Raw genomic sequence first — 14643 nt, 5'->3', positions numbered from 1 at the left:
TAAAAAAATATAGTTAATTCTACAAATGCCAAGAGTGTATGACAGGACCAATTCAGGTCAGTCTCCAATGTGGCTTGCCAATAACCTCTGATAATACACGGGTGATACCATTTATCCTCAGCCTTAGAAGGTGGTTCTTCCTAATGATAATATATGAAAATGCAAGAACTACTGCTTTTCAGTGACATAGGTTTGGGAGGAGTGTTCTGTTACCTGTATGTAGTACCATGCACACATCAGAGGGATCCCCCTTCTCTTCTCTAAACCCAACAAGTTTATAAATTGTAAATACAAAAAAAAAAAATTCTTTACCTGGAGCACAAATACTCCACAGTCACTATCGTTTTTCTGTTGTGGAATACACTAAGGGGAAAAACAAAACAATTATTAAAACAAAATCAAGTGTTCCCTGTCAGATAAGAAAAGCTGCAGGAAACTTGTGTCCAAGACAGCTGGTATATACCTCTGCTTTACAAAGTGTTTTGAGTTTATGGAGGCACCTGGTCGCATGAAAAGAGCTATCAATCAGTAACTTAAACATGAGAAACATGTTTGCCTAAACATGAGAAATGGGAAGTCAAAAATCCTATTTTAAAACTTCCATGGATAATCATTTTTGCTATCAGTTCACTGACTATGGAATCAAAATGGAATCGTGACTCAGAGAACGCAGACCTGGACTCTGAATACTTAGTACTAAACGCTGTTTGGCAGTCTTCACTCTTCATCTCGTATTTCACAACTCTGTCCTATTCTTTTAAAGACACTGTAAAGGTAAACAGAATGTTTTCCAAAGAACTGGTTACTATATTCTGCCTGGAAGTGTTGAAACATCCTGATTAAATTTAGGGGAACACCTGGATATACTGTTGGGTAAGTTCAGAATATTCACAAGAGCAATTCTGCTTTCAACTAATAAACTAGGGTATTTAAAACACAAAACGTAAGTTTAAAAGTTAGCATTTAGTTCAAGGATAAATGCATAAACCTTGTCCCTTTGGTTTGAGTTAAAGGTTTATTTCAAGACTCTGCTTCTTTCACATTGTGTCATTGATCCAAATAGACCTGAGTTCAAGGACCTAATGGTCAATGGTTTTGATGAACTTTGGGGAAGGTCAGAGATGCTTCTTACTCCTAAGTGACTTGCCTAACCTCAGATTATAAGGATCAAATGAGATCATACATATAAAAACACCGGGAAAACAAAGCAGTGCCCCATAAAATGCAAGACCCTGGTATCTGTGACAGAGTTAAGAGGGTAGGCCTGCTTACTCTGCCCCATACACAGCTTTACTGTCTACGGCTAAACATAGTGCTGCTTCTAGACTGTTCAGAACTGAAGCTCTCAAGCCACTTGTCTTCCCCAAATGCCTGGAAAGCAGCCCAGTGCACTTGCTCCCTTGGTGAATCCAAAATAGTCATGTCAGTATTTCTCTGGGTCTATATGAATCATCTGGAAATAAGAGCCATGAGGCAAGCAGCAGATGTCTTTTTTTTCAACAGAGCAACTATATCATCAGAAGCTGCCCCAGGGATGAAATGACTGAATTTACTTGCTCCAGCAAGCAGCGGGAAACTGGGCAGCCAGATGATGAATACTGAACTGAGGTTTATTCTGAGCTGCCTCCCTGCAGCCTCCAGACTCTCCTTTGGTTATCTTCATGATCAGTCTTCATATGCATTTAAAAACACCCACCCCTTAGATAATTTCAGCCCCTTGACATGCCTGGGTTTTCATTTTTTATCACTTACTTACCTTTGTAACAGCAGTCTGCCAACCCTGAAGAAATTCAGGTCTATTTTTTTCTCTGGCTTCAGTCAGCAAATACTTTCTTATATTCTGGTTAAAAAGAAACCACAACACAGATGCTGTGTTCCATCAGTTGGTGAAAAATGGAACCTGCCCACAGCAGATAGAAGCAAAAGAGGAGGCTGTGGCCCCACCACTGGGCAGAGATTGCATTAAAGAGTTTAGAGCTGGAACTTGACTTCAGACCTTTTTCACTTTATAGACTGAAGGACTCAGACCTTCTATACTATATGCACTTAAGACTGTGGACACTGGTATATGTTTTAATTAGACCTTTTTAATAAGATGGTCAGCCTTTTCCAGGAATAAGTCAGCTTGGTGAATTTGAAACTTAAAATTAAATACTGGCAAAACAAAAAGAATGTCTTAATTACTGCCAATGCTTAACAGAGAGAAGGAATCCATGGCAGAAATCATTAATAACTGAAACTAAATTTAAACATTCTAGCCTTAGATATATTCCATATTTATGAGGGCTGCAGGTAAAAGTATCACTCAGTTTCTAGAAAGTTATATTATTTAAACTCATCCTGGATACTAAATACAGTCAAGTCCAATGCTGAAATCTCTCCCAAGACAAAGCCTATTGGAGTTTATACTTTTCCCCTACCCCCTCCACCTCTTTGTGCATATCTTTCTCTGCCTATCTTCTTGTAAGAGTGGAGTCAGAGGTTACATGAATTAAATTAACCCTCTGAAGGTGGAGGAGAAATGTGTATGTACATGTGTATGTACACAAGTGTATGTCTGTATTCGTATTTTTTCCCTATATATTGTATCATTCTGCAACTTGCCTTTTCAAACTCAGTAGGTCTTGTAAATCTTTCCCTGTTAAGACGCAAAGATCTGTTGGGTTGGCCAAAAAGTTAGGTATTTCTGTAAGATGGTACGGAAAAATCCAAGTGAACTTTTTGGCCAACCCATTACTATATTCTGTAACTGCTATGGTCTGTTTAATATTGTGAATATATAACAGTGTATCTATTTAGCTATTCTGTAGATAGAGCTAAGTTTAGTTCATTTTGATTTTTCACTATTATCAATAATGCTGCAATGAACACCCTGGTGTGTGCCCCATTCTTGGTGCATACACAGGCACTTTTATGGAGTATATACCAAGAAACAGAACTAGTTTGTAATAGGATATGCATCTTTTTTACTTGAAAGGCACTTAGAAGCAACTAGAACTGCAGTTATTCCCCAAACGGCTGTATTAATTTATACACTCCACCAGAAAATATGAGAATGCCTATTTCCTTACACCCATTTTAGTACCATCAAACTTTTCCTAACACAATAGGCAAAAAAATGGAACCCTGAGGCAATTTTAATTTGTTGTTGTACATTCACTAGGTCGTGACTGACTCTTTGCAACCCCACTGACTGCAATACATTTCCCATTTTCTGGTGAGCATCTCTCCATGGGTTTAACAGCTACTGGCATTTTCCCTAAAAATTACTTATTTTATCCTTTGTCCATTTCTTAGATCTTTTTTTACTCATTTGTAGTTCTTTTAATATTCTAGAAAGTGACTTATATATGTCAGTAACATGTTCTCCAAGTCAATCCCTTTTAACTGTGACATGTAAGTTTCAAATTATGATATAGTCTTGCTTTTTTGGTTCTGGATAAGAAGGCTTTTCATATTCTGAGAACATAACATCTATATTTTAGTCTAACTTTCATAGTTTTATGTTTTATATTTAGATCATTATTCCATCTGGAATTTGTTTTTCTTATATATGAATAGTATGAAACAGAATTTGTATTTTACTTTTCCAAATAGCTAACTTTCCCAAGGCGTACATCAAATAGCTTGTCCTTCCTCAACTTTATCATATACTAAGTTCCCACATATACATGAGTTATTCCTAGATTCTCCATGTTGTTCCACCAATCTACTTGTCTACTCCTAACCAATATAATTAAAAGTTTTAATTATTAAAACTTTGTGATATGGTTTGACAACTAGTAGACCAAGTATTCCTTCTTTCAGTTTTTTTCTACTTCAAAACTACTTTAGCTGTCATGACATGAATTCTGCAATATAAATTCTAGGATGAGTTTATCAGGTTTCATTCAAAATCCTTCTGAGAAACTGATTAGGACAAAAATTGGTTTATATTAGTTCAGGGAGAATTAATCTCCTAATATTGAGTGTGCCTATCTTTCCATCTATTCAGATTTCCTTTATATACGTTAGAGTTTTCATCTCAAAGAATGTCTCCTTTTTTGTTAGGGTATATTCCTGGGTAATTCACCTCTTTTTGCTTTTAAAAATGAAATCTGTTTACATTTTCTAACTAGCTCTTGCTAGTGCAGGAAAATCAGGAAACACACTGATTTTTCTTGCTTTGTATCCTGCCATCTTGTTGAACTCTTATTAGTTGAACTCTAATATTTTGCCAGCTGATTCTCTTGGCTATGATTCATTCTACAGAAGTTATTTTGAAGATACAAACCAATTTTAGCTCTAGGAGAAACCAAGAAAATGATTTCCGTTTTGTTTTTTCTTTTTGGCTGCACCTCACAGCATGCAGGATCTTAGTTTCCTAAGGGATCAAACCTGTGCCCCTTGCAGTGGAAGCATGCAGTCTTAACTGCCGGACCACCAGGGAAGTCCCAGAAAATGATTTCTACCCATATTCAAAATGTAGTTTAAAGGGAATGACTGAAAAAAAATCTGATGAAATCCAAATAGGGCAGGTATCTCAGAGAGGGATCCAGATCCTGGACTGCTACCTCTTCCCATCTGGAGGTTCCTCTTATAGTCCATTTCTCTGCCAACATGTTGACATGTCATGACAGGAACTGATCACCTGTGGTACTGAATTCTGCTGTTCTATCCTAGAGCTGAGATACCATTTGGTCAATGACAAAATGAATAGGAAAAAAGGAGTGGGGGAGTATATTAACTTACCTCTACACAAAACTTAAAATGAATGCCTTGGGAATCATAAAATGAAATAATTCGATTAGAGAGTGTCACAGTAATGAGAGACCAGTGGACTTCCAGGTGAATAGGGATCAACAGAAGACTCTTTTTAAATAAATCCACCTGATCAAGAAAAAATAAAAGAAATGTAGCCATCACCATGGGCTTTCCAAACCAACAAGAAACAGCAGTTTCCATTTACTAACCCTTCACCTGCCCAAGGTCAAAAATCTAGGAAGTGAAGCCAGAATTTGAAGCCAGATCTTAATCTAAAGCCCATGTTTATAACTAGTAAGCTAAAATACACAACAATAAGGAAACTGAAGGTACAGAAAGCACTGTTTTCCACTTAACCTGCTAATCTGTGCTTATTAACTACCTAACATGATTTAACTTATTTTTAAGCTTAAATAATTTTCTTATATACATATTTGACCTAGAATCAATTCCTATCTAGGAAGGAATTGTGGTATTAGAAAACAGCATAACCTTCTTTTAGCCTTCTTTTAGAGATTCAGTATAGTAAGTCTGGTCAAGTTCAAATTGTAGCTCTGTGGTTAGAAGACTTTGGTAATTTGCATAGATTCTTTGTTCCTTGATTTCCTCAATTATAAACTACAGATAACAATAGTATCCACTTTATGAATTTGTTGAGAGTGACAATACATGTAAAGTGCACTAAGTATGCTTAACCATTATATGTAGCCAATAAATCTTAGCTGTTATCATTATCACTACCTTGGATCTCTCAGTTGTCGAAATTGAGAAAAATATCCTTGATAATTATTTATATGTCCTTTATATCCCAATTCACGCTTCATATCCTAATACATGTGCTTTAAAATCTAGAAGCATTCACTATACCACTTAAAATCCTAGTTGTGGACTGGATGATAAAGAAGTAGGTATTCATTAGACATTTTATAGAAGGATGAATGGATTTTTTTTTCAGGTGTTTTTAAGAGTGTTTTAGTGATTCCTTGCTGCTGCTAAGTCACTTCAGTCGTGTCCGACTCTGTGCGACCCCATAGACGGCAGCCCACCAGGCTCCCCCGTCCCCGAGATTCTCCAGGCAAGAACACTGGAGTGGGTTGCCATTTCCTTCTCCAATGCATGAAAGTGAAAAGTGAAAGTGAAGTCACTCAGTCGTGTCCAACCCTTTGCGACCCCATGGACTGCCAGGCTCCTCCGTTGGTGGGGTTTTCCAGGCAAGAGTACTGGAGTGATTCCTTGAATTAAAACAATTATAAGACTATTTTAAACTAGATTCTTAGCAACTATTTCTCAAGCCTTCTTTGCTTTCTGATATTCAGATAATGTCCTGCTCTAGAAGAATCTTCCACTAGTTTACATGACCTTGGAACAAAGCACTTCTGCAAAGTTTCTGTATCCATAAATCTGGGAAGTAAGGTGGACAGGAAATATTAAACAGGACAGACAACTGGTCCTTTCTGGCTCAAAAATTCTGAGTATCTAAAACAAGGAATCATATTTAAAATACAGTATTAAATGAGACCAAATTTACATTTTTCTTAAAAAGAAAATTATAAAGCAATTTTAAAATAAAAATTACAAAGTACAGATAAAAAGATACACTTCAGTTTACATCTTTCCAGATCTTTTTCTTCTTTAATGTATTAATTTTCACACACACACACACACAACCTTATTACATATAATTAAGAATGATATGTGTGGATATATTATTGATATCAATTATTTGTTGTCCTCCCTATAAGAGGGAGGCTCAAACGGTAAAGAATCTGCCTACAGTGCAGGAGATCCAGATTCGATCCCTGGTTCAGGAAGATACCCTAGAGAAGGGAATGGCAACCCACTCCAGTATTCTTGCCAGAGAATCCTGTGGACAGAGGAGCCTGGAAGGCTACAGTCCATGGGGTTGCAGAGTCAGACACAGACATGGTTGAGCAACTAACACTTTCAGTTCCCTGTAAGAGGATTATACAGAAGAACTACCTACTGCCATGTGGCTTCGCTGCCCCTCCCAGGGGGAGAAAGGTAGTCACATGCTTTGCTTTAACCTATGCATGGTAAAGAGAAGTGAATTTATATCATGACCAAGCTGAAGCTTCAAGAACCATCATGTGGCTCTAAGACGGACATGTCTCAAGATTAGGTGCTGCTCCTTCAGTCTGAATCCCATTAATGGGATAAAGATGAAAAAACATAGCACCATCTCTTAGATACAGGGAAAGCATTTGACAAAACTTAACATCTATGATTAAAAGCTGTCAGCAAACCACAAATAGGAGGTCTCTTCCTTAACTTGATGCTGCTGCTAAGTCACTTCAGTCGTGTCCGACTCTGTGAGACCCCATAGACGGCAGCCCACCAGGCTCCCCCGTCCCTGGGGTTCTCCAGGCAAGAACACTGGAGTGGGCTGCCATTTCCTTCTCCAATGCATGAAAGCGAAAAGTGAAAGTGAAGTCGCTCAGTCATATCCGACTCTTAGCAACCCCATGGAATGCAGCCAACCAGGCTCCTCTGTCCATGGGATTTTCCAGGTAGGAGTACTGGAGTGGGGTGCCATTGACTTCTCCGCCTTAACTTGATAAAGAGTATCTATAAAAAACCTACAAATGACATCATAAATAGCAGTGAAAAACTGAATTCTTTCTTTCCAAGGCAAAGGTGTCTTCCCTCATTACTTTTATTCAACAATGTACTGGAAGTCCTAGCCAGTGCAATCAAGCAAGAAAAAGATGGCATACAGTTTGGAAAGGAAGAAATAAAACAGTCACTACCTGTTGACATAATCATTTATGAAAATCTCATGAATCTACAAAAATCTACAATCAGTAAGTGAGTTTGACAAGTCACAGGATACAAGGTCAATACAGAGAAATCAACTGTATTTCTCTATACTAACTGCAAATAATTGAAAAATAACATTTTTAAAATTCTGTTTATAGCAGTTTCAGAAATATGAAATACCTATGATACATTTAGGTGCAAGATCTGTACACTAAGATTTAAAAAATATTGCTGAAAAAAATTAAAGATCCAAATAAATGGAAAATATACGTTTATAGACTGAAAGACAATACTGTTAAGGCCTCCATTGTCTCCAAATGAACGTACAGATTAAACACAATCCCAATCATAACCCAGCAAGTTTTTTAAAAGTAGAGATTGACAAACTGATTCTGAAATTTTGATGAGAATGTGAAAGGACCTAGAATTGCCAAAGCTATCTGAAAAAGAAGGCTAAACATGGCCATTTACACTGATTTTAAGACAAACTGTAAAGACAGTGATCAAGACAGTGTGGTATTAGCGTAAGAACAAAGAGGTCAGTGCAAAAGAACATAAAGTCCAGAAATAGGCCCACACATATATGGCCAATCAACTTTCTACAAAGATGCCAAAGCAATTAAAATGGGAAAGACAAGTCTTTTCAGGAAACGCCACTGAAACAACTGGATATGCATCAGTTCAGTTCAGCCACGTCCGCAGCACGCCAGGCCTCCCCGTCCATCACCAACTCCCGCAGTCCACCCAAACCCATGTCCATTGAGTCGGTGATGCCGTCCAACCATATGGAGGGGTAAGAAAAATCTTGATCCCTACCTTATGATTACACAAAAACTGAGATGCACCAGAGATGAAAATGTAAAACCTAAAACTATAAAGCTGTTAGAAGAAAATATATGAGGCAAATATTTCTTAGACCAGATATAGAAAGCAAGACTATAAAAGAAAAGAGTATGGTAAATTAGATTTCGTAAAAATAAAAGTCTCTATTCATCAAAACGCATATTAAAGAAATAAGGAGAAAAGTTAGAGACTGAGACAAAACAATAAAAAGTATAGATTTGACAGAAGACATATCCAGAGCTCAAGGACTTGTTTACAATACTTTTCATTCATATCATTCACTCATTTTTCTATTGAGTTGGTGAGGTTGTTTTCTAACTGATGTGTAGAAGCACTTATATATTTAAAAAATAGTTCTTTGATATTTGATATAAATATACATTTGATATCAAATATTTGACATAAAAATCAAATGTTTTTCCCAGTTTACTGTTTATCTTTTTATACAGTTGAATTAATTCATTTTTCTTTTATATCATCAGAGTTTTAAGTTGTACACACAGAATGGACTCTGGTGCTTTGAGATAAATTTTTTAAAATTCCGCTGTGAATTTTCTTTGTACTTTCATTGTTTCACTATTTGTTGCATTCCAAATTCTTGGTTGCTCCATAATTTTTCTTAATGTAATCAAACTCAGTAAGTACTTAATTCTTCTATTTTTCCTTTTTTCTTGAATAATAATGGCATTTATGACTATTATTTTTTTTCTCAAAAGAGATTTCATTTTATTCCATAGTGGCTGCTAAGATTGTGTTCCCTTTTCTGTCCTTTACTGTATAATCTATTTTCTTTTAGACCCAAGGGTTATATCAAGTAATGTGTATATGTGTGAAAATTTTAAAGATTTTTTTTAGACCTTTTATTATTTATTTTTAATTTGATTGAACTGTGGTTAAGGAATAGTATATGTAATAATTTTGGCCAAGTACATAATCAATTTTTACAAATGTTTCTTGGATATAAGAATAATTTTTTGAGGGTATAAAGATCTAGTATAAATCTATTAAACCAAAAACACTGGTTGTATTTTTTATATATGATCTTATTTTTTATCTGCTAGATTTGTCCAACCATGAAAGAGGTCTCTCAATATCACTGTTTACCAACGTCTCCTTGCTTTTGTAATCACTGTTATATCTCCTGTGTACTAAAATTTTATCACAGTGTACTTTTTACCCTAAATTCTACCTCATCTGCTGTTAATACTGCTGTTCCTCCTTTTTGCTTGCCACTGCCACTTCTTTCTTTTTTGGTTTGCATTTGCTTAGTACCTGTCACTTTACTTTCAAGTTTTTTCATATTATTTTATGTTTGTTTCTTATACATGCATATAGTTGGATTTTCTGATTTAATCCAATCTGAGAGAGTCCAAGGGATGGAACAATTTAATTTATTCTATTTAATGAAATGACACTGAATTATACTTGGCTTTATTCCTTCAATTTCATGTCATTTATTATTCAGAAAATTTTCCATGCTATTTACAAAACATACCTTGTTTTACTGTACTGTGCAGATATTGCATATTTTATAAATTAAAGATTTATGGCAACCCTGCATAGATAAAGCCTATTGGCACCATTTTTCCAACATTTGTTTACTTCATGTCTCTTTGCCACATTCTGGTAATTCTTGCAATATTTCAAATTTTTTCATTGTTATTATATTCATTATAGTTATTCATGATCAGTGATCTTTGATATTACTGCTCTAACTCACTCAGGCTCAGGGGATGGTTAGCATTTTTTTTTTTTTTTTTAGCAAAAAGGTACTTTTAATTAAGGTATGCACATTGTTTTTTTTATGCATAATACTGTTGCAAACATAAGGGACTATTGTGTAAACAACTTTTATATGCACTGGGAAAACAAAAAAAATCTGGTGACTCCCTTTTTTGCAATATTCACTTTATTGCCGTGGCTGGAACCAAACCAACAATACCTTCAAGATATACCTGTCTAACCTTTCTCTACTCCATACTACACATGATCATCTTTCCTCAGCTACGTAACTTCTCCTGGTTAAGTAGCATCCTATTATATGGATGTATATACATATGTTTATTTATATATATTTTATATTTACTTTTATTTATTTATTTGGCTGCACCAGGTCTTAATTGTGGCACTTGCGATCTCTGTTGGAGCATGTGGGATGGATCTAGTTCCCTGACAGGGATCAAACCCAGGACCCTGCATTGGGAGCCCAGAGTCTTAGCCACTGGATCACCAAGGAAATCTCGGACATATATTTTTCAGTTGACCAATCCCCTACTAATTAGCTGTCCTCAATTTTGCTAATATAAACACCACCACAGCCCATCTAGTGGCACAAGTTACATGCTCGGAAGTCATCTTTCACAATTCCTCTTCTTCATCCCTCATAACCTACTCATCACCAAGTCCTGTTAATTTATTACTATTTTTTTTATTTTATTTTTAAACTTTACAATATTGTATTGGTTTTGCCAAATATCGAAATGAATCCACCACAGGTATACATGTGTTCCCCATCCTGAACCCTCCTCCCTCCCCATACCATCCCTCTGGGTCGTCCCAGTGCACCAGCCCCCCTGTTAATTTACTTCCTAGGTCACACTCGTATTTGTGTACAACTCCCATCTCTTCTACTATTGTAATTTAAAGTACACTTAATATGCAGTGGCCTCCTACTCACATCAACTTTGCTCCCACGTTCATCCATCTTCAGTGCCACTTAGAGCAAAATACAAATTGGATGTCATCACCTAAAACCCTTCAGTAGATTCTTACACATTTAGGATAAAATTTAAAATGTAGACCACAAGGCCCTGCATCTCTGAATCAGATTCACTTCATGACACTCTTCTTTGGTCTCTGCGTTCCGGCTATTCTTTCTTCTCCCATGCTTCTACCAGCATAATAGCACTACTGATGATGCCTTGTACAAAAAACCTACCTAGCAATGTTCAATCAGCTGTTTGTACTTTGCAAAAATAGTTTACACCCATAATTACCTAAGACTTAATATCAAAAATAGAACATAAATAGGCTTTTAAAATAATGTTTCTGACACAGTCAATGAATAAAGAGAGATATTAAGGTTGGAAAGAACCTTAGGGATTGCTTTATCATTTTGTTTTTATAAATAAGCAATCTGAAGCCCAAATTAACCTTATCTAAGTTGGACAGCCAGCTAATAACAGTGTCAGAACCTTTAACTTCCAATCCAGTGCTCTATGTTCTAGCAGATTCCAATCAACTGGATAAATTCAGAAATTTTACTAGTGTCTCATCCTTCAAACAAAAAGATTTAAAAGATATAATAGTTAATGGGCCTGTTTCTACTATATATCATACTGGCAGTAAAGACAGCTTCATCTGCACTTCAAATTTAGAATAAAAAAGAAATAAAGTAAATACCTTTTTAGTCCATCTTTTTACTCCATTATATCCTTTGGTAACCAGCTGTCTATGAAAAAAGCTGTTGAAGAAGTGAACCTAGAAAGACATCAAATACAAGCACTCAAGATTATATAGGCTGTGTCAGGACTTAAAAGGGAAATTTAAAAATCCCTGAATGTAAGACCGAAAAATGAGGAAAACTTTTTTCTTAAAAATAATGACAAAAACATACATTACAGCAGTTCACAGAAGACTATTTCAAATTTTCATTAGAATGACCTTACAGATGTGGTCTCTTATCAGAACTGGACTGGGGCAATAAACAGATGACCTGAATCCAATCAAGTAAAGAAACAATCTGATAAATCTTGTCAAATCAGGTGATAAAGTTGAAAGAATAAGGTAACAGTTACCTTGAACTCAAGGGCTGGGAAGTACAAAACTAATCCCATTTGAGGAATGTGGATTTGGAGACTTCTATAGTCATCTCTTCAAGAAAATCAGAGATACCAAAGGAACATTTCATGCAAAGATGGGCTCGATAAAGGATAGAAATGGTATGGACCTAACAGAAGCAGAAGATATTAAGAAGAGGTGGCAAGAATACACAGAAGAACTGTACAAAAAAGATCTTCACGACCCAGATAATCATGATGGTGTGATCACTCACCTAGAGCCAGACATCCTGGAATGTGAAGTCAAGTGGGCCTTAGAAAGCATCACTATGAACAAAGCTAGTGGAGGTGATGGAATTCCAGTTGAGCTATTTCAAATCTTGAAAGATAATGCTGTGAAAGTGCTGCACTCAATATGCCAGCAAATTTGGAAAACTCAGCAGTGGTCACAGGTCTGGAAAACGTCAGTTTTCATTCCAATCCAAAGAAAGGCAATGCCAAAGAATGCTCAAACTACTGCACAATTGCACTCATCTCACACGCTAGTAAAGTAATGCTCAAAATTCTCCAAGCCAGGCTTCAGCAATACATGAACCATGCCCTTCCAAGTTCAAACCAGTTCAAGCTGGTTTTAGAAAAGGCAGAAGAACCAGAGATCAAATTGCCAACATCTGCTGGATCATAGAAAAAGGAAGAGAGTTCCAGAAAAACATCTATTTCTGCTTTATTGACTATGCCAAAGCCTTTGACTGTGTGGATCACAATAAACTGTGGGAAATTCTGAAAGAGATGGGAATACCAGACCACCTGACCTGCCTCTTCAGAAACCTATATGCAGGTCAGGAAGCAACAGTTAGAACTGGACATGGAACAACAGACTGGTTCCAAATAGGAAAAGGAGTACATCAAGGCTGTATATCGTAACCCTGCTTATTTAACTTCTATGCAGAGTACATCATGAGAAAGGCTGGGCTGAAAGAAGCACAAGCTAGAATCAAGGTTGCCAGGAGAAATATCAATAACCTCAGATATGCAGATGACACCACCCTTATGGCAGAAAGTGAAGAGGAACTAAAAAGCCTCTTGATGAAGGTGAAAGAGGAGAGTGAAAAAGTTGGCTTAAAACTCAACATTCAGAAAACGAAGGTCATGGCATCTGGTCCTATCACTTCATGGGAAATAGATGGGGAAACAGTGGAAACAGTGTCAGACTTTATTTTTTGGGGCTCCAAAATCACTGCAGATGGTGATTGCAGCCATGAAATTAAAAGACACTTGCTCCTTGGAAGAAAAGTTATGACCAACCTAGATAGCATACTGAAAAGCAGAGACATTACTTTGCCAACAAAGGTCCATCTAGTCAAGGCTATGGTTTTTCCAGTGGTCATGTATGGATGTGAGAGTTGGACTGTGAAGAAAGCTGAGTGCCGAAGAATTGATGCTTTTGAACTGTGGTGTTGGAGAAGACTCTTGAGAGTCCCTTGGACTGCAAGGAGATCCAACCAGTCCATTCTAAAGGAGATCAGCCCTGGGATTTCTTTGGAAGGAATGATGCTGAGGCTGAACCTCCAGTACTTTGGCCACCTCATGCGAAGAGTTGACCCCTTGGAAAAGACCCTGATGCTGGGAGGGATTGGGGGCAGGAGGAGAAGGGGATGACAGAGGATGAGATGGCTGGATGGCATCACCAACTCGATGGACATGAGTTTGGATGAACTCAGGGAGTTGGTGATGGACAGGGGGGCCTGGCATGCTGCAATTCATGGGGTCACAAAGAGTCAGACACAACTGAGCGACTGAACTGATAGTCATGAAAGTGAAAGTGGCTTAGTCGTGTCGGACTCTTTGGGACCCCATGGACTTTCCATGGAATTCTCTAGGCCAGAAGTCTGGAGTGGGTAGCCTGCCCTTCTCCAGGGGATCTTCCTGACCCAGGAATTGAACCAGGGTCTCCTGCATTGCAGGTGGATTCTTTACCAACTGAGCTATCAGGGAAGCCCAATAGTAACTATAAAAAGGTCACTGCTAACACTGAAAAAATTAGTCATATGGCGCATCATGTTCTGCATCCTTGGCCTTTTCAAAATTCTGGCTTATAAATGACTATCAGCTCACCAGAGAGAGTAAACATACTATGGTCTTCTAGCGTTTACTCAGTAACTTTGACTCACTTGCGATAAAACTGCTCCCGTTAGTGCTGTGGTTCTCAGGATGTGGCCATCAGACCAGCAGTGTAAGTATCACCTGGGAACTTGTTAAAATACAAATTCTCAGGCCCCACTCAAGGCTTAATAAAGCAGAAACTATGAGAGTGGGCTCAGCAATCTGGTATCTGAGGATTCTGATGCACATCTGTCTTGAGAACCCTGGAGCCTTCAGTTCAGTTCAGTCGCTCAGTCGTGTCCAACTCTTTGCGACCCCATGAATCACAGCACGCCAGGCCTCCCTGTCCATCACCAACTCCTGGAGTTCACTCAGACTCACGTCCATAGAGTCGGTA

General features: G+C 37.3%; 1 protein-coding gene across 1 annotated transcript in view; it reads right to left on the bottom strand.

Annotated features, from left to right (window-relative positions):
• SENP5 (SUMO1/sentrin specific peptidase 5) overlaps positions 1-14643 on the bottom strand; it is a 46222-nt gene that overhangs the window by 3941 nt on the left and 27638 nt on the right. The window contains exons 6-9 of the mRNA XM_010834350.1: positions 11767-11844; positions 4732-4869; positions 1757-1840; positions 313-363 (exon numbers count right to left, since the gene is read on the bottom strand). Of these exons, the coding sequence (XP_010832652.1) occupies positions 313-363; positions 1757-1840; positions 4732-4869; positions 11767-11844 (351 nt within the window). The remainder of the gene's footprint in view (positions 1-312; positions 364-1756; positions 1841-4731; positions 4870-11766; positions 11845-14643) is intronic.

This window comes from Bison bison, unplaced genomic scaffold (assembly GCF_000754665.1).
Source record: "Bison bison bison isolate TAMUID 2011002044 unplaced genomic scaffold, Bison_UMD1.0 scf7180017864032, whole genome shotgun sequence".
Classification (NCBI taxonomy): domain Eukaryota; kingdom Metazoa; phylum Chordata; class Mammalia; order Artiodactyla; family Bovidae; genus Bison; species Bison bison.
The sequence above is the reverse complement of the archived record's forward strand: the minus strand, read 5'-3'. Positions and strand labels throughout refer to the sequence as shown.